The 24,040-nt window shown below is 54.5% G+C and overlaps 3 protein-coding genes across 7 annotated transcripts in view; 2 read left to right on the plus strand and 1 right to left on the minus strand.

Moving 5' to 3' along the window:
• Positions 1-234: 234 nt before the first annotated feature.
• LOC117148010 (nuclear pore complex protein Nup205) lies at positions 235-7,429 on the plus strand. Of its 2 annotated transcripts, XM_033315170.1 has the most exons (11): positions 235-360; positions 445-590; positions 666-989; positions 1,058-1,159; positions 1,273-1,835; positions 1,900-2,400; positions 2,470-4,033; positions 4,109-5,493; positions 5,571-6,623; positions 6,694-6,851; positions 6,950-7,429. In XM_033315170.1, exons 1-11 carry the CDS (start codon positions 354-356, stop codon positions 7,363-7,365), a joined length of 6,219 nt encoding a protein of 2,072 aa, XP_033171061.1. In that variant the 5' UTR covers positions 235-353; the 3' UTR covers positions 7,366-7,429. The 2 variants fall into 2 exon arrangements, with proteins under 2 accessions (XP_033171061.1, XP_033171060.1); XM_033315169.1 differs by having other exon boundaries at positions 235-590.
• Positions 7,430-7,795: 366 nt separating this feature from the next.
• On the minus strand, positions 7,796-13,551 carry LOC117147498 (thyroid adenoma-associated protein homolog). Of its 3 annotated transcripts, XM_033314400.1 has the most exons (7): positions 13,370-13,551; positions 13,108-13,285; positions 12,751-13,032; positions 11,849-12,681; positions 9,537-11,785; positions 9,308-9,472; positions 7,796-9,245 (listed from the first exon to the last, which is right to left on the minus strand). In XM_033314400.1, exons 1-7 carry the CDS (start codon positions 13,476-13,478, stop codon positions 7,842-7,844), a joined length of 5,220 nt encoding a protein of 1,739 aa, XP_033170291.1. In that variant the 5' UTR covers positions 13,479-13,551; the 3' UTR covers positions 7,796-7,841. The 3 variants fall into 3 exon arrangements, with proteins under 3 accessions (XP_033170291.1, XP_033170292.1, XP_033170293.1); XM_033314401.1 differs by lacking the exons at positions 7,796-9,245; positions 9,308-9,472; positions 9,537-11,785 and having other exon boundaries at positions 12,594-12,685; XM_033314402.1 differs by lacking the exons at positions 7,796-9,245; positions 9,308-9,472; positions 9,537-11,785; positions 11,849-12,681 and having other exon boundaries at positions 12,813-13,032; positions 13,103-13,285.
• Positions 13,552-14,186: 635 nt separating this feature from the next.
• LOC117148653 (AF4/FMR2 family member 4) overlaps positions 14,187-24,040 on the plus strand; it is a 40,186-nt gene continuing 30,332 nt past the window's right edge. Inside the window, exons 1-4 of one of the 2 annotated variants that reach the window (XM_033316161.1) lie at positions 14,187-14,223; positions 14,833-15,203; positions 16,410-19,599; positions 19,819-20,451. In XM_033316161.1, coding sequence (XP_033172052.1) covers positions 16,419-19,599; positions 19,819-20,451 — 3,814 coding nt within the window. In that variant the 5' untranslated portion in view covers positions 14,187-14,223; positions 14,833-15,203; positions 16,410-16,418. Of the gene's footprint in view, positions 14,276-14,832; positions 15,204-16,409; positions 19,600-19,818; positions 20,452-24,040 lie in introns of both variants that reach the window. The other variant, XM_033316160.1, reaches the window with a different exon arrangement.

Consider the following 24,040-nt stretch of genomic DNA (forward strand, 5'->3'; position numbering starts at 1 on the left):
CGTGCGTAGATTTTCACGAAAACGCCCCGCCCGCGCCGCACTGAAGTTGTGTTAGTTAGTGGTGCGCCAACGCACCGATGCAGCGCCTCGATTATCGTTCGATAAGCATCGATTTTCCGATTGACTTGGTTCGAGTCAACCGTTTAGCCAGCGCAGCAACCGCAGTTAGCGGGCACAGGCACCGTAGCGGCATGAGCGTGGTGAGTTCGTGCGGTGGTGAACATCTGTGCAATCTCCAGTATTGGCAACACCCAGCCCTGGCAACCGGCGCCTTCTCGCAAGCGAAGCAAACTTGCCGCGTTTTATAGTGAATAGCTGCGAATTAGCAAGAACTGCAAGCGCAACCAAGTGAAATGGACGGTGAGTGCCGGGACAGCGGGCACATGATGATGTGCGTGGGTCGCCAAACCACTAATGCCACTAATGCCACCCATGCGTCCACAGGTATAACCGAGGACATGTGGACGCCGTACAAGCATCTGTACAGTGTTTTTCAGGCGACGGTGTCCAATGACAGTGGCTTCACCGCGGACCTGGAGCAGTGCCTCAAGAAGTACAAGCCCAACTTCACCAACTTGCTGCGCAATCCGGTGGGTACAGCCAAACTAGTGCTTGCAGATCGTAGACTTAACTAATCATTGGTAATCATGTGGAAATGGCGGCAGGCGAGGAGCGAGAAGAGCCGCAATCTACTGAGGAATGCCCTGAACGAGGGCGTCCCGATCCAGGGGCAATCGCGGAAGCTAATGATATCACAGGACCTGGCTGACGAGGCGGTCATTCTCTCCGACATGTTCGACCTGGACGAGGTGTTCGCCGTGGAGCTGCTGTGCACCGCACAGCGCCAGCAGAAGCATCATCCCGGCCTGTCCAGAGGCCTTGTCGCTGTGCTGCTCTACTACGACGGACGAAAGGCCATCAGCTGCACCCTTCGCGACATGTTCCAGGTGGTTAGCGGCGTCTCCTGGAACACCGAGCTGCCCAAGGAGGTGAGTTTCGAGATCAGTGCGGCTGAAGGAGGGGGTTTCACTGACCCTGATTATTTCCACGCACGCAGATCACCGGACTGGTCACCAACTACGCCGAGAGCCTTGTCGACGGCTCCAACATACTGGGACGCCTGCTGGAGCTGCTCGATGAGATGGATGTTGACAAAGAGGTGGGTTTGTATGAGGGCCTTCGCAATCAATTCTTTCTGCTGAGAAGCATTCGCCCTTTGATTGCATATCTTTCTTCCCAAGTACTTATTCATTTGTTGTCCAACGTTCGCAGTTCGCTATGCTGACCACAAACCGCGCGTTCGGCTCCAAGAAGCACCAGAACCAGGTGCTGGGCCTGTACGAGGACATTCAACAGGCATTGGCAATGGCCCTGTTCCATTGGTCGGCGCAGCGCGGCCTGCCGCGCCACATTGCCATTCGGCTGCTGCGCCAGTTGGCCAACCGGAGGAACCACGACGCGGGCGGCATCATGGACGACGTGACCCTGATCATGCTGATGGCTCTGCTGTATTCGTACGATACCTCCATTCTGCTGGTCGCCGAGGACATCAATGAGCACACAAACCGCCTTCCGATCTTCAGCGATCACAAGTTCGCCGAGTGCTTCCTGGAGGAGCTGTACGCGCAGGGCATCTGGCAAGCACCGCGCCTCAATGCCATCATTGCCTACAGCTTCGGACTCACGCTGGCCAGCCTGCGGCATGCGCCTGCTCAGCTCCAGGCCACCACCATCTCCACCATCAATCGCGATGAGGTGCTCATCGATGAGGCACTGGGAGCGCAGGTATTCGTCTTCTTGCACAGCTTGCTGCTCGAAAAGGACATGGTCTATAGGTGAGTACTGCCTGCTCGAGTGCCAATTGCCGATTGGCAAGCTAATCATGATTTGTGCTGGCAGCACGGAGTTCTTCTACCGCCGCGTCCATCTGCTCATCACGGACTTCATCGACTTCATGAACTCCAAGGTGACGGAGCTGCGCGGCCGGGCAGACGAGGCGTCACACACGATCATCAGCTTCCTGAACGAGGGTCTGGAGCCGCCGCCCAACTTGGACTCCAACTTCGAGCTGCTCATGCTGTGCGTGGCCAAGATGCACGGCGATCCGCGCGTCACCATCAGGCTGTGCGACGAGTACTGGGGCCCCGGCGAACCCACCAACTGCACGGCATACAAGAACACCTCGCGCTCGGTGTCCCTGTTCAAGTTCATTAGCTTGGCCAGCGAGCTGCTGCCACAGACGCTGTTCAAGTCCTACCTCAAGATGATATCCGGACTCACACGCACCGATTTCTCGGCCCGCTGCGCCTTCAACATGCTTAGGGTGCACCAGATGGCCACCGGCGGCCAGTATGCGGTTAGCTGGGATCACTTCTTCACGACCCTGGGCAACTACTACACGTAAGTGTGGCTCAATCTGGCATTGAAGATCTCTGGAGAACTCTAGTGCGATCATGCTTCTATTTCTAGTTCGATGCGCAACGACTTCAACACCAACATCGTCATGAGCGGCGAGACCTTCTACCGCACCCGATCGACGCCAAAGGCCATTTCGCAGCGAGAGGCGGAGCACCTGGTGGCCGTAATGGGCATCATACAGGCGGTGGCGGAGCACGACGAGGTCTCGCGCATCATGATCTGCGAGCATCCCAATTGGCAGGTGCCGCAGGTGCTCCTGGGCCTGGTAGCGTGCGCCACGCCGCTGCTGCTCAAGGCTGAGATTCTGCACACGCTGGCTGCCCTGGCCAAATCGAAGGAGACGGCGCGCGTCATCTGGTTCCACCTGGAGGCCTCGCAGATCATACCCACTGTGCCAGTGCATAGAAGCTATGGCGGCCAGTGTAGTTTGTTGCAGGAGATGGAACAAATCGAGAGCCGTTCGGAGCAGTACAACCTGACGCGCGGCATCCTCCAGCTGCTCTACACACTGATGACCACCAACCTGCCGAAGGGCTTTAGCGGGGGGCAGCGGACACCGGCCTACGAAGGCTATCTCAAGTCCATGATCAATTCGGTGCTGCTCAAGTTTTACAATCGCGCGTACAAGGAGCCCTCCGAGAAGTGGCAGGTTGGCGCCCAGTGCCTGAAACTGCTCTACTACCTACTGGCCACCTACCGGCCGTGCGCAATGGACTTTCTGGAGAAGCCCGACGAACCTCCCTATCCGGGCTTCCACGTCATGTTGCAGCTGCAGCTGAAGTCCGAAATGTTGCAGCTGCTGCTGTCCATTGTGGAGGATGTGCGTGAGCGGCTGGACGACTACAACCGCTTCCAGGGCAAGGAGCTACTCGAGGAGTGCTCCCTGTACGCACTGCTGATCCTGGAAGCCGCGCTGGCGAAGCAGAACGCCTTCTTTGAGGCCCACTCGGCGGCCAACTGCCCCATTTTGCTGATGGGCCTGAATCGCATGCTCCTGGATCTGAATCCACGCAGCCGCAAGCCCGATCACGTGCTGAACATCATCAAGTATGTGACCTATAACAGCTGGCTGCCGCGCCACGCCCTGGCCGCCATCAAGATTCTGGCTTCGGTCACCCAGCTGCCGAATGTCTCCACCCAGATCCTCAGCATGTACGGCCAGGGCAGCAATGAGAAGCTCGAGATCCGTCAGGGTTTCGTCGAGTGCCTGGAAATGGAGGTGTGTGCGGGCAGGCACGACGACGAGTTGTTGGACCAACTGGCCCTCAACAATCACGTTCCCTATCTGGGCTTCAGCGACGAGCTTGATGACAATGAGCGAGAGGTGAGCGGGGAACGCGAATGCACAACTTTGGAATCGCCATCGCCACTGGAGCTGCAGGCGGGGGAGGGCGTGCTGGAGAGCAAACCGGCCAGCATCGAGCTGCAACTGAAAGAGGCCATTATCAAGCTGTTCGAGATGAATCTTAGCCAGCAGTTGCCCAACTTTGTGTACTTCCTGCTCGGCGTGGACGTGCTGCGCGAATTCATGGCCAGCGGGCGGCAGCACCTGGGCATCGAGATGCAAAGCTCGTGCGTGAACTCCGTAGTGCTGTTGCTGGAAAAGTACCTGGATGTGAGTGCAACGCCTCTTTGGCCATTTTTTTAACTAACTAACTCTTGCCGATCAAATCGATCTCTGATATTGCAGCAACAGCGTCACGGCGATAAGTACTGCGAGCACACGGCGAGAATCGTGGAGCGCATTTACCATCTGTTCCATGGACTATGCGCCAATCGCCGCACCACGGAGACGATACTGCGCTACTTCCGGCTGACGTGCAGCGACTTCCTGATGCGTCACCTTCGCTCGCTGCCCTTTCGTCAGCATCGCGAGGATCACGTGCTGCACGCCATGGGCCACCTGCTCAACTGCGTCTCCATCGATGTCAAACTGGCGGCCAAACATGGCCAGATGACGCGCTTCAACCAGATGTGCGACATTCTGCTAATGGGAAACGGCATGGAGCGCTCATCCCATGGCATGTCGATGGAGTTGGGCCACAGCCTGATTTCACAGACGTCGTCATCGTTCCTCGCCATGGATGCCCTACCGCCCGGTGGATCGATAAGTGGCGTGGGATCTGGGGCTGGTTCGGCGCCTCTCGGAGCTCCAAGTACTGGGGTCAAATCCCTGCAGCCATCGCTGCTGCAGGAGACGTCGCAGGGACTGCACGTCATCCGAATGCTAGATATCCTCGTCCTGGAGGAGGGCGTGTTGCGCCAGCCGCAGCTGGAGTTCTTCGACTCGCATCTGATCACCCAACTGCTGCGCGACTGCGAGGCATCCGCCGAAGCTGGCGCCAATTCCAGGGCCAACTTGATCAACGTGCGCAAACTGTACTACACTCTCACAGACGAGCTGAACATGGTGCAGAGCATCATTGCCAGCGGCCAGCGGAAGGCCATCTCCACGGAAATCATGGTGCTGCTCAACCACGCCGTCAACTTAAATCGCGTGCGGACGCAGCGCTGCGCCACGCTGGCCTTCATGTCAGCGTGGGGTCAACTGGTGCAGGTGCTCTTCAGCAACATGCCCGAGGGCGTGCTTCCGGCGACGCAGCGTCGCCAGCACATCATCGACATCGTCGAGAAGGTCCTCATCAAGGTGGAGCCCATACAGCCCATCATCGAGATTTCCGTAAAGGTGAGCGAGACGGTGCTGCTGCTGCTTGCCAATCTGCGCTTCTGCTGCTACCAGGCCGAGGACCAGAGCCCCGAGGATCTGGCCGCCGAGGAGTCGCTCACCAATGGCAACGGCATCGGCATCGGCAACGATTCGCAGGTCTCCAAATTGGGTCTGGGCCAGAGGACAATCGGCCAGTGTGCGGATGGCGGCAGCGGGGGTCGACGGGATATCGGTTCCGGTGGCAACAGCTGCAATCTGCGCTTCATCCTCAAGAACCTCGTCCAGTGGATCATGATCAGCGAGGTGAAGTCGCAGCAGCTGCGCATCAATCTGTACAGTGCCCTGCTGAATTGCCTGCGGATTGCGAAGCGACTGCGCACCGACGAGCAACTGGAGTACCAGGAGACGTAAGTGTATCCTCTTCAACCGATCCCCCAAAGCAGCAGCAGCAGGCAGTTGTAGCGTCCGTTCTATTTCATTGCAGGTTGATTTCGCGCCAGGAGAGCGCACGCACGAACAGCACGGAGCAGCGGCGCAGCGACCGTCTGCGGCTGAAGGTCATGGCGGCGGAAGTGATTGGCGCGTTCGGCGAGAAGCTGATCGACACCATCTGCCACGACGCGGTGACCGGCCACGATGTGTGCCGCATGCTGGCGCTGGCCTGCCTGGACATGATCTCCGAGCTGCAGGCGGTGAGCACGCTGTGCGACTTTGTGGCGTCGCGGGGCTACCTCAAGCACATACTGGAAAGCCTGGACCAGTCCAGTCCGGCGCTGTGCGCGGTTCTGCAGCCCGTGCCGGAAAACCTGAGGCCGCTCTACGTCTACGAGTCGCGCCTGGCCTTCCTCACGCGCATGGCAAACAGCAATGTGGGAGCCCGGCTCCTCCTCGCCGAGCAGGCGCTGGGCGTGCTGTCGAATATGAAGGTCTACGACCTGCAGCCCGACGTGAAGTCCAGCGAGCTGAATCGTAACGAGCCGCAGAACTTCCTCCCGTCCATCGATGAGCGCTTCCGGTCGATCCTCCTGCCGGCACTGAGCTTCTGCGATGCCATTATCAACTCGCTGGGCCCGCGCAACAACTCCGCCGCCCTGCAGGTGCTCAACTTCATGTTCGCGCACATCGACATGGTCGAGGCCATGTTGCGCTCGGCCACGCCGTATATGGACCTCGGCCACTTGGAGCAGGTGGCGGTCATCAGCAGTCTGTTTGCCCGCGCCTCCAAGCACGACTTGACCGTGCTGGAGGACAGCGTGAAGCTGGAGCTGCGTAATCGCCTGGGCCGCGTGCAGCAGCTGATGATCGTGGTGTTCGGACGCTTCTGCGTAAGCGAGCCCACCATTCGGCGCATGCTGCAGCAGGATCAGGATCAGCAGACCAACCCCACTGAGGACGCGAAGAGGCTACGTGTCAAGTATTTCCTGGACATAGCAGCCAACGTGTCGCTCTACTGCCGCAACGTGGTCACCCGCCACTCGAATGAGAGCATGACCTCCAAATACTTGCTGACCACCGTGATCAATGATGTGACGCTGCTGTAAGTCATCGCCCAGCATTCTTAATTGTATAGCCATCGATTAATATCATCGACTTAATCCTCCTTGAAGCACTGGCAAAATAGCCAGCAAAAAGCTGACGGCCATCTTGCACACCATCCTCAACCAGCTGAAGGGCTCCATCGGCCACTACCTCTCGCAGAAGTCGATCGCCGACAATCTCCTCCAGCAACGCGCCTCCCTGCCCAACATCAGCTTTGGGCCCAACGGTAAGTTCTCCTTGCTTTTATCATCTTAGCATTTTGCATTGATGCATTCGATGTTTGGCTGATCCTTTTGGGGTTGTATCCATTTGGACCGACCACAGGTAAACAAAGCTACATCGAACTGAGCCAGCGGTACAACGAGAAGCACAGCGAACTGAGGCAGTCCGTCTTCATAGCCGAGCAGAACCTGTATCTGCTGTGGATCCATCTGGACTTCTATATGCGCAACACCATCGACTACGCCAACGAAAACAGGAACACCATCAACGAGAGCCATATGGACGACGACGGCAACGACGTGTCCGTGCTGAACGCCTCGCAGGATGAGATCCTGCAGCTCAAGCAGCTGCTCATCTCCACATTCAACGAGACCTTCTGCACGCAGCTAATCACCGCCAGCGAGGAATCCTCGATCAAGTGCAAGGGCTTCAATGCCTCGCTCCTCCGCCGCATTAAGTCGCTCGTCCAGTTCGCCCCCATCACTGGCAACGACGTCACTTCCAGCTTCGATTCGTAGGCGCCGACCGAGCGATATGTTTAGTTTTATATTTCAATAAAAGGTGTTAATTTTCTTAAGCGAATGGCTGTTGTTTCTAGTGCACACGCAGCGGTGTTTGTCTGTCTCCCTCTAATTCAGCACTCACTACACAATATAGCAATAGAATGCAATTATCAGATACCCATTAACGCAGACACAGGGACTTTGTATCAGTGCGCATGGAGAGATCTTAGGTAAACCCCCAATACAACATGAATTGCCAGTCTACACATCCACATAACTGCAAAACTGAAAATGATCGACAATCAGATACCCATTACACAGGCAAATAACGGACTCAGGAAAGTGTGCGTGTGTGTGTCCAACACTACTTCACAAAATTGGTCAAAATACAACAATAGAAAATGATCGACTATCAAATACCCTATACAAAAGTAAAACATTTGGCTGATTTAAAAACTTTTGTACATGCATATGTATTAAATGCGCGATCGTCACTTATTTGATACCCCGTTTAGTGTTGGTGTTCTTGCACGTGGATGTGCACGTCCACGAGCGTCCCATAGCTCGGTCAAAACGTGGTTCCTCTCGCAGTAATGGTTGTTCTCCTGCTTGTCGAACAGCTCCATTGCATCGGCGGAAGTGAAGGGCTCAGCGATGATGTCAACCAGGCGCTGTACCATGTTGAAGTCATCGAGGTTCAGCTCACAGATCATGGTGTCCAAGAAGTCTGGGGTCAAGGCACTGGGCAGGATGAGTGGCGCCCTGGCAGCCTGCTCTTGCTCCTGTTCAGCCGCACTCCTCCTCCGCAGTCCAGCGCCGCACACCAGATGGACAGCCCGATGACGCACCCACTCCGCGTCGTCGTGCAGCAGGAGCAGCACCAGTCCAGTAAAGCGTCCGACCAACTCTATGTCCACGTCTGCGGTACCCGCACCCAGTTGATCCCGCAGGTGATTGCGAGCCAGCAAATCGCACAGCTCGGCAGCCTGATGGCGAAGGTAGACCGGTTGGCCAGGATGCACAAGTCGCTGCGCGTAGTGCAGTACGGGCAGCCAGTGCTTTCGCTCCAGGATCTTGCTTTCGCCGATCAGTCTTCGCAGGCCGAGCAGCAAGCCCGCCTCCTGCTGGATGGAGTGCTCCTCTGAGCAGCGCTGGACTAGCTGATTCAGTTCCAGTCCCGGATCCCGGAGCAGGGGTTGCAAGGCGGCCAGACGACCGGCCAGCTGAAGGCTCCAGCAGCTATTCTTTGAGCTTTTGGTCATGTGCAGAACGCTCGAGCGAACAGCCGGCGATTCATACAGTTCCTGGCCCACCTCCTCCCGCTGCTCCCGACTAAGGGTCTCGAAATATCGGCGAATGTCGCGTGAAAATTCAAAGTGCTCGATATCCTGCTCGCTGACCAGCGAATGCTGCTCGCTCAGGGATCTCTGTAGAAGAATGTACAGCCACAGCTCCACCTTCAGCTCGTCCAGAGCCCAGATGGGTTCGGCCAGATCCTCGACGATGTGCAGCACTATTCCCTGGGAAATGCCGCGTAGCCGGTGCAGATGGAGGCCAAAGATCTGATGGAAGCGGTTGGAGATACCCAGCTGCTGGCAACGGCTTTGGACCTCCCTATGATCCAGCAGATAAACGGCGCCAATCTGCTCCAGCAGCTGGAAGTCCAGCAAGCCGGGCTCCACGGCATCCTCCATGGCAGCCACCATCACCTCCACCAGCGCACTGAATGCACACGCGTCGTGCTGGAGGAGCGGAGCTGCCAGTTCGGCGAGGGTGTGTAGCTGCATTCTGGTCAACGAAGGACGCGTCCAGCGAACCAAGCGGTGCAGATGCAGCAGCAGAAGCAACTGGCCGTGCAGGACATTGGTGTTCAGCTTGGTCGCTGCCTCGGGGTTCTGAGGGAAGAGGAGCTGAAGCTCTTGAGAGGATTCCGAGTAATAGCAGGATGCGAACTCACCTTTAGGCGTAGCTGCAGTGCCTTAAGCTCCACGATGATGCGCCTGATCTCCGCCTGCGCTTGTTCCTGGGTGACAAAGTTGGCCACCACCAGGGCAGCCATTTCACGTGTCATCAGATCGTGGGAGTGGCAGATCCTAATCAGGAAGGGCACAAACTCGCTAAGCTGTGGGAAATTAATAAATCATATTCGAAACAGAAAAAAAGAAGGTAGTGCCCGATCCACCTACATTTAAGGTTGACTCCGCGCCCTCCAGCGAGGACGGATACAGCCGGCTGAGCATCAGCAGCATGGCCTCCAGCTGGACCGCCTGCCGCCGCTTCCCGCTCGCGTTCTCGCTGCCCCTGCCGCCGGTGTCCATCTGCTCCGACTCGCGCTGCAGGGCGGCGTGGAAGTAGTCGAAGAGCTGCGGATAGCGCGTGAAGAAGATGCGGCCCGTCATGCGGTTGCGCACGTGCAGCTCACCGGTCTCCAGGCGGGCGCGCTCCACGCCAAAGACGCGAACGACGAGGGCGGCGAGCAGCAGAGTGGCGCTATTGCGCTCCGCCCACTCCTCCGCGAGCAGCAGTCCGTCGAGGGCGCACTGGATGCCGCGGGCCATGAACTCGGTGACCAGCTCGGCCAGTTCGCTGCTGCGGAAGAGGGCGCGCATGATGTTGAGGGCGTGGCTGCGGGCGGTGATACCGGCGGCTCCAGCTGTCCGGCGCTCACACACCTCGAGCAGGCGGTGCATGCAGCGATAGAGGGTGGCATGGGTGCCCAGCTTGAGCTCCGTGCAGACCAGCGCCTGCAGCATGAAGGGCATGCCCGCACTGCGGCGCGTGGCGCACAGGCGGGCACCCTTGCCAGCCCACTCCTCCTGCCCGCTGACCATCGCCATGGCCTCGTCGACCCACTGGCCGGGCAGCTGGTTGAGACGCACCGACTCGCTGTGCCAGAAGCGGCGGCACAGCATCGTGAATCCCACGTAGGCCTGCTCGAAGGCGCCGCGGTGCTTCGTCTCGGCCAGCAGTTGCAGGAAGTGCTCCCCGATGGCCTCCAGCTGAGCACGGCTGAGCAGGAAGTCGCCCTGGCGGCGCTGCTGCTGCTCCTCCTCCTCCTCCAGCGGCGCGCGCTGGACAAGCTCGCCCAGGATGAGGCACACCTCCTTGCTGCTCCGCCAAGCGCACAGCAGTATCATCTGGGGCGTTGTGCGCACCTGCAGCAGTTCCGCGCGGCTCAACTGACGGTCGAGCACGTTGGTCAGCGGCTGATCCGTCTCCTGGTCGCAGGTTTCGGGCAGGTGGCCTTCGGGGGAAGCGCTGCTGACCACAGGCAGCACCACGCTGCTGACTGCCAGGCACATGGTCACCAGCTCGTCTATGTACTGCCTCCACCCAGGCTCTTTCGCCAGTTCCCTGAGTTTGAGTTGCTGCAGCAGATGCCGGCTGGCAAAAAGCAGGCCATACAAAGGGTTCAGCTTGGCCGCCTCGCCAAGATCAAGCTGGGCGAGGCGCAGGCCCTCCCTCAGGTGCTGCAGGCACCACTGCAATGCCCTGAAGGTGAGCGGCTCGTGGATTGTGCCACCGTGCGCTGGGGTGGGCAGCTCGCTTTGCACTTGACTGGCTTTGCAATAGACCTGCAGCTGGAAGGCTCCGGTGGCGGAGTCCGATGGCCTGAGCGAGAGCAGCAGCTCGATCATCTCATCCGGCTTGAAGAGGGAGTGGGATTGAAACCGCTCCAGCAGCTGAGCGGCCAGCACTTTGTTGTGCTCGTAGCTGTCGCCCAAGCAGGCCATCAGCGCCTCTGTGGGCAGCTCTATTCCCAACTCGCTGAACGATATGCCCACCATCTCGCTTAACTCCACGCAATCGCGCAGTAAGCGCAGCGATAGCCAGCGTCGTCCGTAGTTCGCCGAAGGAAACAGATTCTGCGCGAGAGCGCGCATGAGCCGTATTAGGAACTGGAGCACCTCCTGCGACGCCGGCGTGCGGCTCTTCCGGTACTCGACCAGGCCGAAGTGGACCCTCTTGAGCGCCTTCTGCAGCAGTCCGTAGCCTAGCTGCCGCAGGTGGGCGCTGGGATTGTTGGCATTGTGCCGCACATAAAGTTCAATGGCGCCCATTTGGTCTGCATTTAAAAGTTCGCTGGGACGCGGCGTCTCCACCAAGAAGCGCAGCGCCAGTAGGCGCGTGTGGTCGTCCAGTCCGATGAGGGCCTGCTCTACCTCATCTTTCATGCCGCGCAACAGGTTCTGCCGCCTGGCGCTGAGTTGCCTCACGCCCAGAATTGCCGCCAGCTTGCAGCTAAGCGGTAGCCGGGCGTCCGGCAGCAGCACTTGCGCCAGTCTCGTTGGCTCCAGCTGTACGGCCTGTGCGATCAGCTCCTCAATGACCTGGCGGCGCTTCTCCGACACGCGGATCGCCGCCAAAAGCTGACCGAACCACCGACTCTGCCACTCGGCGAAGGGCTCCGTCTTGTGGGCCGATACCATCATGGCTAACAGTGGAACAAAAGGAATAAGTAAAGGATGCAAAGCTGCATCGAATGAAAGATACTTGCCTTTGAACAGGGCATCCACACAATCCTCACAGCCCAGATGGCGCGGGAATATGGCTCCGAACAGCGAAGGGCAGTTCTCGATGGACTTGCTGACTCCGGCCACCGCAACCAGCTGCTCCAGTGCCATGCAACTGGCGTTAAGGTATGCAGCACGATCTTCAAACTGACGGTAGACGACTTGGAAGAGCTCCTCCTGGCCGGCGGCCTGGGCGTGCTGCAGCACCTGGTGCAGCAGGGCGCTGCTCATGTGGCGCACGGAGTCCGTGTCACTGGAGATGTTCTGCAGGGCGAACACCTGCAGCTGCGCCAAGATCCGTTGGTATAGCAACTTCTGGTCGTCAGGAAGATGGGCGTGCATCTCGCCCAGCGACTTGGAGTAAATGAAAAGGTGCTTGGAGAGGAAGACAAGCAGATTGGTCACGGTGCTCTTCTGCTCGCTGACGGCCACGATCGTCTTCAGAATGGCCAGTGCTGGTGCAGCGTTTTCCGCATAATCGACGGGCCGCAGGACGAGCAGGGCGGCCATCTGTACGGGAACGTCCTGCTCTGCCTTTGGCCTCGAGCAGTCTTCGACGTACGCCTTGAAAGTTCCGGAAAAGCGAGCCAGGTGTCCGATCAGCAGGCCGGCAATGGAGCGTACATCCCAGGGAGTGTCCTCGTGGCGAGCCACCTTTTGGGCCACCGCATTCGCCGTGCCCGGAAACCGCTGATCCTCGAACAGGCGCAACCGGTCGCTCCACTCGGCCAGCAGACTAACCAGAAACCGCAGCGCATTTTGCAAGTACAGGTAGAGCTCGTTGCGACGCGTTGGCGAGAGTTCCAGCGTAGGGTCACTGTCTTAAAGCAAGGTAATCGTGGAGTCAGCATTGTGCGCAGCTATCAAATACATTAGATGGACGCACCAAATGTCCGCCCAGTAGCGCTCCAGGGCGTTGGTCAGCAGCGGCGCAAAGCGATGCACCTGTTTGCCCAGGGCCTCCCGTCCAAAGGGAAAGTTCTGCAGGCAGGCGTTGGCGGACACGAAGACATCGTTGGTGCGCTCGTGGCTGACAGGCGGCGTGATCACCGCGAGACTGCTGGCCATTTCGCCGAGCGACTGCTGCAGAGCCTCCAGCAGGTGCTCCTTCGAGTGCCTGCGATGTGGCGTCGCTTTCTGTTTGGCCAGCGCATTGTCCGAGAAGAGTCTAAATGGGATTGATCATCGGCTATAGGACATCGAGTTGGATCGTGTGGCTTGAGTCGCCGTGGGCTCACCGTACTTGGTCAGCTGGTTGCGCACGGCGTGCTTCAGGGGACTGGCCAGCAGGAGATCCGCCAGGAAGCGGGCTACATCTCCATGATCTTGCTCCTGCTCCCCGTAGAAGACATCCTTGACCACCTGCACCTGCTCCGCACTGCTCTTGGCCGCCGCGAACTGGAGCACAAAGTCATGTGGCGCTGGAAAATGGAAAAGCGATTGGAGCCTCAGCATGCATGCTCATACATAGCTTACTGGTGGTCACTAAGTGACCCACAACCGACCGGCAATCCACGTGTTGGGCAGTGGCACAAGGGCGTCGCGCAGCTCGGCAAACCTCTTGGGGTGGGCACACAACTTCAGGGCGGCCACGCGCAGGTTCAGATCGTTCATGGTTCTGTCAGGATTGCGGATAAATAGTAAATAACAGGTGGTTTAAATCAGCCACATTGGTGTTGTCACTAGAGCTGTGAGCAATTCGATTTCAAAATCGATCTAATCGATACTTTTAGATGGGCGAAGAAATCGATAACATTACCAGGAAGTCGATGCTATGTTACCTTTAAGCTAAATTTTATCTTTATAAGGTGACAAATCTAATATTATTGAAATATTTCTCAATTAAAATAATCACATTTGTACTTGTACCACTAAGTACCAATGGATTATAAATAATTAATGAAAACATATTTTTTTTTTTTATTGATCTTACAAAATATATTTACATTTAATTTTTTGAGATAACAACAATTCTAAGCTTAACGGCTTCCTTTTGATTTTTAAGCTGATTGATTGATTTCAAGCCATCTATTTCGACTTAATCGATCTTTTTTAGAATCGAAAGGAATCGATTCCCAAACGGTAATATCGTTTACGGCTTTAGCTTCCACCTTTCTCCACTTTGTGGAACTACGTTCCACATCTGTGATGCCAAGCACTCGCGCTTAGCAAGTACTTGCTCCTTTGCTAACCAAGTGCGCCCATAAGTTCTGTGCTGCCACCTTTCTTCTATCGGAGTTACGCGCCACGACCAGAGTTGCCATCCGCTCACCTTGCCTATTACACGCACCACCAACACAACTTGAAACGCTTCTATCGATAGTATCGCATGAGAATAGATCATAGTTCCACCTCTAATGTGCGTTGGGTTATTTATTTTTTTCCTGTGATTTGTTTATTGAGTGAGCCATGTACGATGCGACTTTTATGTGCGAATAGCATGTAGTTCGGCCCACGGTGCCATCCGATTCAGATGGAAAACACAATTGGTTTCCAATTGGAAAAGTTTGCATCATGTTTTCGTATGCCAAACGCTCGACGTGTGTGTGTGCGTGCGTGTGTATTTGTGGGGTGTAAGGTGCATTTGTGTGTGTGCGTGAAAGGGGGAGGATTCGTAAAAGTGTTTTTCCTCGTTTTCCCGTAACTTAAAACTTATCTTAAAACAAGCATGTAACATAACTTGCGAAAGCCCGAAAAGCATCTATGAAAATTCGGAGAAATCCACCTGGCTTGGCCCTTTTTGCCTGTGTGAGTGTGTTTTGTGTTGGAGCCCCAGAGTGAGAGAGAGCGAGTGAGAGCGAGCGAGCGAGCGAGAGAGAGGCTTTTTTTGTTGATACACCGTGAGTGTATGTGCATGTGTGTGTGCGCCTCTCGATTTGTGACGAAATGTGTATAAAATGTTTATGTTTATGTTTTTCCCCACCCCCTCCCGCCACCCACTCACACACGCACACTTCTATGCAAATAGGCGCCGCACAAGTTTGAAGTGAAACGCGATCGGCACAAACAATAAATCCCACCACAAAGTGGAGCAGCAACCGCAAATAAGCAAAAACATAAATAAAAGTGCGCCCGCCCGAAAGTAGGAGAACAACAAACCGCATAGGAAGCATCGCGAAACGCCATTAAAGGTCGGCAGATGGGCGGCCCACGGATTTACGTGCCCTCCGCTGGCCATTCTCCTCGTGCTTGCTGCCGTTGTTGTTGTTGCGGCTCCCAAAGCAGTTGCAGTTGTTGTAGTTGTTGTTGCAGTTGCAGTAGCTGCAGCGGACCAGCGGCCACAGCGCAGTGAGAGCGAGCGGGACGGCAAGCGAGCGCCACTGGAGGTGCGAGCGAGAGGTGAGTGACTTTGGCTTTCTAACGGTGGCATCCCCCCCTAAAACGGAACAATAAGAGCGACCGAAAAGGAAAAAGGAAGAGGAAGTGGGAGGAAGACTGGGCGAAGTGGGTGGGAATACAGTGATCACTCGCTTGTAATGCGTGATTTTCTAAATACAGATCTTTTAAAATGTTTTCATAGCTACGAGTTTTTTAAATAATCCCGGAATTCTGGAACAAATGAAAAATGTTTAACTTTCCTTTTATCCGTTACGCACTTTTCAATGAATATTTGTAGTATGTAAAGCAAACTTTAAGAAATAGCAAACATTTAAATTTAAAAATGCCTTTTAATGAGTTTATCTTCCTGTAAAACAAAACAGTTGTTAAATTTTAAATAAATACTTTTTGTAGTTCCACACTTATTACTTCTTCAAAAATATTGATTAATAAACGAATTTTACAACATTTTGTACTAACCCATTAATTACAATATGATATGCATAGTTATTTTTGTAATTGTTATTGAATTATATCATTATTTGGTAATTATCTTAAAATTGCATTTTGGACAATAGTTCTAAATTTAAACATACATTTTCTTAACATAAATTAATTAATGCTTCATTGGAGATATTTCGTTACACTTCTTATTCTTTTTGAAATAAAAATGTCACATTTCGTCGGATTTAAACCGATTAAATTGTCTAACTCGCATAATTGCGTATCGAAAGCTTTTCAAACATCTTAAATGCATACATGTATGTACATCAAAGTTTGAAGGTTAGTAAAGGTCAAAGCAAAACTGTTCTGCATTCCAGTTAACATATAAAGCAGTTTCAAACCTTTCTAGTCCAGCCGATTATCTTCAAGTCGAGTAAATAAATCCAAATCTCGATAAAAAACAATTAATTCTTTCATTCGAAAATAAGAACAGCAGCTACTCTATGTACTCCATATTCCAACTGACAGTTTCGAGTTGAGATGCATTCTCCTGCACTCCGCCTCCATTTTCATTTCGTAGCTGGCGTTCCCATTGTTTGTCACGTGCGGCCACTTGAGCTGAATTAGAAGGAACCGAACTGAATGTACCACGGAGCAGGAAGGGGAGCACAAACGAAAGTGAATGTGTAGGAGGCAGGTCCTTGTTTCCTGGTCTCTTCTCGAAATATGTACTTCATTCATTAACCCCCCCCCCCCCGTTTACCGCTCCTCTTTCCCGCACAGCCCCACGAAATGGTCTCGAAGAAGCGCTCCAATGCCGCCGAGCGTGTTCAGCGTTCGACGGCGACTGCGGCAGCGGCGGCAGCAGCAGCTGCCGCAGCAGCGACAGCGTCCTCGACGCAGGGCAAGAAGCGGCCCGGGAAGCAGACGAAGGCCTCCGGCGGCGGCGACGAGGCGGATGACAAGAAGTCTGCCAGCAAGACAGATTCGGCGGCCAAGAAGCCGGCCAAGGATCCCACGGGATCATCGGGCGCGTCCACAGCCGCCACCGAGGGTGGTGCTGGAAATGGAGGCGGAAAACCCACGACCTCCACCTCCACATCATCCACATCCTCGACAACCGCCGCATCCGCGTCCGCATCTGCATCCGCTTCCAACAGCCTAAAATTGTCGCCGGAGGAACGACACGAGGATGGCAAGGCGCGGGCCATAAACAAGATGCTTAAGAGCCTGGATATCAAGATCCACGGCTTCGACAACCTGCTGCCCAGCGGCGAAGAGCGGCTCAACGACGGCGTGCTGAAGTCCTCCATTTCGGAGAATGTCAAGACCAAGTCGCGCGCAGCGGCGGTCAAGGTGATTTCCAGCCTGAATCCCGGCAAGATGCCGCCTGTAAAGCGAGTGCGCCCCTCACCGGAGCCAGTTAGAGAAAAAGTTGCGGAGAAGCCGGCAGAAAAGGTCCTCGAGAAGGACAAACCGAAGGCGGAGCAGCAGATCACGCCGCCTCCAGCTCCAGAGGACTCTCCTGCCTCAAAGGTGCCCAAGAAGACGGTGCAGCAGGCCAAGAAGGCCAAGGTGGAGCCATCATCAGCACAGGCGACAGTTGCAACGACAACTTCCGCAGCTACGTCAGCACCCAGCTCCGCCACTTCCAAGCATACATCGACAAAGAATCCTGGGAAGAAATCAGCCCATTCAGAGCAGCTGCCGAAAAAGGAGCTATCCAAGCTGGCCAAAATGGGCAAACCTAAAAGGGAAGCCAACTTGGTGAAGAGCACTGCCCGTTTGCCCGACTCTAATACGGAATCTGTGCAAATGGACCTGGAGGAGATTGTCAGTACGCCCACGGTGACGCCGACGCCTTCGGCCACGCCTACGGCGACACCGACGCCCACAGCCACGCCCACGCTTACGCCAACGCCCACGGCCACACGGACAAGAACTCCCACGCCGACGCCCACGCCCACGCCCACACCCACACCCACATCGACTCCCTCATCCACTGCCATTGCGGCGGGGCAACCCGGTCCACCGCCGCCACCACCAGGGGGCGCACCCAAACAGCGACCGAAGGTGAAGTACACGAAGACATCGGCGGGATCGAAGGGACGCATGCAACAGGCGGTGAACCAGAAGGCACCGGCTGCCTCATGGAGCGGGGCCAAGGACATATACGACTTCAAGTCGGGATCGGAGGACGAGGAGCCGATCAAGATGGTGCTGCCGTCGCTCAAGGAGCTGCGCGAGTTCTCAGACGAGGATAACAAGCCACTGAAGCTGTTCGAGCGGCAGGCTGAGAAAACAAAGGTTCAGGTGGATGAGGAGGAGCAGCCACTGGTCAACAAGGAGGAGAAGCCACCGTCCGAGAAGGAGGCGAAGGTAAAGTCCAAGGAGAAGGAGAAGGAAAAGGAAAAAGACGTAGATCCTTTAAGCAACGCACAGCAGTCCGAACCAGCAGCCAAGCACACCACCAGTACTAGCACCACCACAACCACCTCCACCACGTCGGTTAAAAAGCAAGCCAAGCGGAAGATAGCCACTCCAATGCCCTCCAGTGCGGGGCGCAAGAAGAAGCCGGTGGGCAAGGGAAAGGCCGCCGCAGCGAAGGAGCCTCCTCCCAGCGGCAGCTCCGGAGAGAGCAGCTCCTCCGAGGACGAGCGAAAGCTGAGTGCATACAGTGGGCCCAAGCGACACCGGATGGCGTCGCTCAACGCGCTGGCCAAGGTGCAGTGCCTGTACGAGAACGAATCCCGGACGGCCCATGAGCTGGGCCTGTCCAAGGCGACGCAGCAGCCGCCGCGCATCCGCACGCTGGACGGGAGTGACGACGACAACCACAAGGACTCGCCGCGTCACGGGGACACGGACAGGGACAAGGGATCCGTGAGTCCGCCGCACACATCGGCTGCACCTCCAGCCGCGCCGATTGCTCCGCCCAAGGAGGCGGAGCCACGTAGGGAACTGCGCTACGTGCCCGGAGGCAGGGGAGTGGGCAAGCACTGGGAGTTCGACAGCGACAGCGAGACCGAGGAACTGCAGCTCCAACAGACCTTGCCCCCAGTCAAGAAGAAGAAGCTGCCCAAGAAGGCGCCGCCCAAGAAGGCCGCGCCCAGCGAAACGGAAGCCAAGCGGAAGAAGAAGTCGGTCCAGGTCGAGGAGAGCGACGAAGAGGAAGCCAAGGAGAAGGAAAAGGAGAAGGAGAAGCCGAAGCCACCCAAGCAGCTGCCCAAGAAGCGCAAGACGGCCTTCACCGAGGAGCTGATCGGCGACTACAAGGGCATCCTGGCCAGAAAGCGCATGGCCAGCCTGAATGCCAGCGCCATTGTGGCGGCCACCTACGAGGTGGAGCGTCACTTGGACAAGAATTTGGCCAGCGATTGCAGCAGTTTCGAGAGCTACGACGAGCTGGACACCATGCCAGCCACGACCAGCAAGGTGACATCTGCGGCAGCTATCAAAACCGAGGTGATCCACATCAAAAAGGAGCCCAAAGAGTCCAAGGAATCGCTGCGCGAGCGGGAACGCGAAAGGGAGAGCGAGCGCAGGCGGGAGCGGGATAACGAGCTGAAGGACTCCACCGTCGGCAAGATGTCCAGCCACTCGATCATCGAGGAGAGCAACGACTCCAAGTACTCGAAGGAGACGAAGGAAACCAACACGGACACCACCATTACCACCACTGGCTACCGCGACTCGGCGGCCAGCACCAAGGACGCCAAGGATTGCAGCCGGCCCACCTCCTCGTCGGTCGTCATTGTCCAGGACACGGACGTCACCATCACCGGCGTCTACGTCAACGCCAGCAACGGCGCCGCCCAGGAGGCCTACTGCAAGATGCAGTACCGCGTCCAGTCGAGCGTCACCGAGGAGCGCGTCCTGCGCCCCGGCTCCGTGGAGCCGCCCAAGTCATACACGCCGCTCAGCGCCCTCTCCAGCATGCTGCCGCCGGGAGCCAGCTCCGGACTCAGCGAAGGTAAGTCCAACAAACGTGGAATACTCTAAGTAATCTTTCGAGCAAGTAATCTTCAATTCCAAGTAGAAAACATTATCAATCTTTGTGCTTTCAAAACTCTGATAGTTATCATAAATGTAAATTTATTACTTCACATATTTCAATCAATTGCATGTCCTTAGATTTCCTTTCTCTATCTGTACCCACTCCTAATGCCCCATATTCCCTGTGCTCCATCAGCCCACAGTTCGCCGCCGCTGCCTGTCCATGCAGCGCCGACGGGACCGCATGTCCTCCTGCCCGGCGAGCACCTCAGCGCCGGCATGTACCACGCCCCCGATCTCGGCCTGCACACGGAGCACGCCCTGCCGGATCACCACGGGCCGCCGCCGCCCTCGTACGCAGCTGCTGCTGCAGCTGCCGCTGCCGCCGCCGCCTACCACGCCCACCAGCTGGCGCCGGGTGGCGGCGGAGTGCTGCACATGCACCACCAGCACCAGTATGCCGCGCACGCGGCCCACGCACATCACTACCAGCAGGCGGCCGAGTACCACGGCGGACCACCCCCGCCACCGCATCATTACGGCGGTCCGCCGCCCCAGGGCCACTACGGACCGCCGCCGGGTGCACCTGTTCCCGTGCCAGTGGCCGTGCCCAATACGGTGACCGTGCCGCCCGAGCGCTGCGACGTGGGCTCTCCACCGCCATCCTACCGCGCCAGCGCCTATCCGCCGCCGTCTAGCGTCGGCATGCCGCCGCCCACTTTGGGGGGCGGGTCGAGCGCCTTCTGCGCCCCCAGTCCGCTCCACCATCACCAGCATCAGCACCAGCAGCCGGGCCCAGGAGTTGGGCCTCCGCATCACGATCCCAGTGGTAAGTGGTTTTCTAATGTTATACATTATTATGCTATATATTACTAAGTAAACTGAATCCTTGGGCTGTTTGTTTGAGTAAAAGAAACCAAAAAGGAAGGTTTTCAAACAAAAGTTTTTGGAGATAAGCGACATCTGTTGGTCATTTTTGAAACCTATGCACGTACCCCTCATTTCTTACTCTCGAGTCATTTAGCAATAATTTGTGTATAAATAATTCGATTTAAAATATTTTTGCTATAAATAAATGTTATAGTCGAGTTCGCCGACTATCAGATACCCGTTACTCAGCTAGTGTGAATGCGAAATTTCATCATTTTTCTGTGATATCGATTGATATTGAGCAATGAAATAAAAAAATTAACAATTTTTCATAAGTGTGGGCGTGACCTGTTTGACGGTTCAAAATCTATTTACCTGAAATCAGTGGCTCCTATCAATAATGCAAATTCAGTTTAATTAAATTTATAGTTTGGATTAAGTACATATACGCATCCGCATCGATATGAAACTTTTTGCTGATAGTTTTTAATTATTTCCCCAACTTTGTAGTCGAAAAATCGATGAGACTGCGTTGCCCAACTCAATTTGTTATAGCCAAGAAGCTTCCAGAATTGTCATTGATTTCAAATCAAGCTGAACAATAGGGGAAAAATCTAGTTCTTACCGGCAAAAGTTAGCAGCACACAATATTCGGAGGCTTTTTTTGCCGGAGGAAGTTTCGTTGGGGTTGCGAAAGCAGTCTGGGCTGAAATTAGTTATTAAATAGGCGCACAGATGAGTGCGGATTGGCGATGTCCTTTGGCTTCCTTCCGCAAATCCTCTGCTTTATATCCTTCGCGCATCTTTCATCTTCTGATGTATTGCTTGCACAGGGGAAAAAAGGTGAGATATGCAATGTTCAAGATGTTTATTTTGTGGCTTTTCAACTTGGTGTTACAGTCATACCAATTCTTCGATTTATAAAATCTTTATTTTTGATTATAATAAAAATAAAGATTAATAAAAACTATAAATAGTTAATAATAAATAATAATAAAAAAAATAATAAAAAAAAGTATCTTGTTGATCTATGAATTTCTGGACGTGGTTCATCTTTTTGTCCAGCGAATGTCAGAGGCCCATCAATAATGCCCTCATATTTTTCTCTGCATACACTTAGGCGCGCGCCCAAAAGACCTCTCTTCCCTATGTTTGTGTGTGTTTGTTTGTGTGTGTGTGTGCCTGTGTTAGTGCTGGCCGCAGTCGGAAACTGTAAGCAGGCAAGCAGCAAACGGAAACGAAATGCAAGCAAAAAGCAAGCCAGCCTGCAGGCAGCGACTGAGAGGAGCCAGCCAACCTCCATTGATGTCATTTACCTTTCGACTAGCACAGACACAGATGCGCCGCACACATAGGCGGGGCGGAATGCATATTACAAAAGTTGCGCTTAAACGCCTAAAAGCGAGCAGCATATTTTTTACTTCGCGTTTCTCTCACGCGAGATGAAAAAGGGTTGCTATAGGGCGTGCTCTCCGGCTGTTCGCCTTTCGGCGCCAAAAACCTCGCTTATCGATTTTAACTAATATGATCGGAAAGCAATCGCTTGTTGTCACTATGCAGCTATTTACTACATATACTATAGCCACTAGGATCCGATGTAAATTGAGATTTAGCCCTCTTGTACATACATACATATATTACCCTGATGGAGAAATTCGAGCAAATTTTAAATTGCAAATGGGGTTACCAATCATGTGGAGAAGATTGATTCGTTTCGCACTCACTCACTCGCTCGCAGGATCGCTCAATGCCAACTCATTTATTCCGCCCCATTGATTCGCGCCCAAGGCGGACTCCTCCATCCGAACTCATTAATTATCCACTGTGCACGGCGTCGCTGTCGTCGCCTTTGTCGGGTGCATCCTTTAAGTAGGCTACCCGCCCAGTTGGCAGTAGTGGGTCGGAAAGTCAGGAGGTTGGGGCTTTCATTCAGATTCACATTCACATTCACATCCCCATTCACATCTCCATTACCGCTCCCATCTCCGTCGACCCTTTACCCGCCCACCACCGCCTCATCGCCGCCCGCCATTCGTGTCCGCGTGAGTGTTTGTACTTTGCGCTGTGCTGACAGTTAGCACATGTTCTATTTGACGTTCGTTCATCCGTGCGGACAAGCACACACACGCAACGCAGTGCACGCTAGGGTGGACCCGAATTGACGCAACACAATTGTGTTTGTAGGCCATAAAGCGGTAGAGATAATACAACATAGCATTTCACGTAACATAGCAATTCATTTAAATGAACTGTTAAAAAGCTCAACTTTAAAGGTAGCAAAAGACAATGCAACACTTGTGATTATGTTTAAAAATTGAATCTACTTAATAGTATAGCATCGTTTATGACCTAAAGCTATCTCCATCGACCAAGGTTCACCCTAAAGTGCACTGTACACACACAATGACACTGCATCTGTATGTACGCCAAGGAGAGAAAAAGAGAGTGCGGCTGAATGAGAGAGACTTAAAATCAACTCAAGCTGCCAGAACCGAACTAGACTGAACTCAACTGAACTGAACTGAACACCCGCCTTTCTTCGGCTGCTGCGTCTCTGTTACCAACGCGGCGATAACAAGCCAGCGAGAGAGCTAGAAAGGATTTGGCGTTTGCCTTTTTGGCCGCGTTTCGTCCGCTTTGTGCCGGCTCTTCTTTGGCTCCTCGGACGGTTCTCCTTGCTTCTCCTTGTGCCTTTTTATTCCGCCACCCGGACGGAATGGACCGCACCGGACAGCCGCCGCCTGTTCCGCCGTGTTTCTCGAATTTTTAGTTCGCATTTAGACGTCGACGGCAACGGAGACTGAGAAACTGAGAAGCCGAGAAACTGAGAAACTGAGAAAGTGCGAGACTGAGCAACGGAGAGACTGAGACTGCGACGGCGATGCCTCAGAAATACTCGAATTCGTGGGTAACGCAGGAAAAATGAAATGAAGATGCTGTCACAGGCAAACGTTGCGTATACGTAACGTGGACTGCGCGTGTTTCGCGATTATGCGTGTTCCTGTTGGCCGAAACAACAACAAATCAGAACAACAACGACGACGGCAATGATGGTGCAGATAATGACGTGGCTAACGATGATGCTTGCGCTGATGTTCGTACGTCATCAGCATGATGCAGCGGCCACATTGCGTATACGTAACGTGCGCCACACGCGTTCGCGATTGTGTTAATAAATAAATGCGGCACTTGTGGAACAACCAACGAACGTATTAAGAATAATGACAACAAGCGGGTATTGTTTCGATTGTTATTAAACAAATGCCCCGCGTGCGTAGAAGAACAACACATATATACATACGTATGTGTGCAAATGGGAAACGTATTTTTTTCCTAATTTTTTTTTGAGTGTGTGTCAATTATGTGCAAGAATGCAATGGCAATTTCAACACAAGTGTAAATCGCGCCCCACCCCGAAAAAAAGTGCAAAAAAAGAACGAAAATTTGCATTCGCGTGCCGGCTACTGGCGACTGCCACGCCAACTGCGACTGCGAGCGGTTAAATTGCCGCTGACCACAAATCTAATAAGCCTCGCATTCTTCCCCCA

Source organism: Drosophila mauritiana, chromosome X (genome assembly GCF_004382145.1).
Source record: "Drosophila mauritiana strain mau12 chromosome X, ASM438214v1, whole genome shotgun sequence".
Classification (NCBI taxonomy): Eukaryota; Metazoa; Arthropoda; class Insecta; order Diptera; family Drosophilidae; genus Drosophila; species Drosophila mauritiana.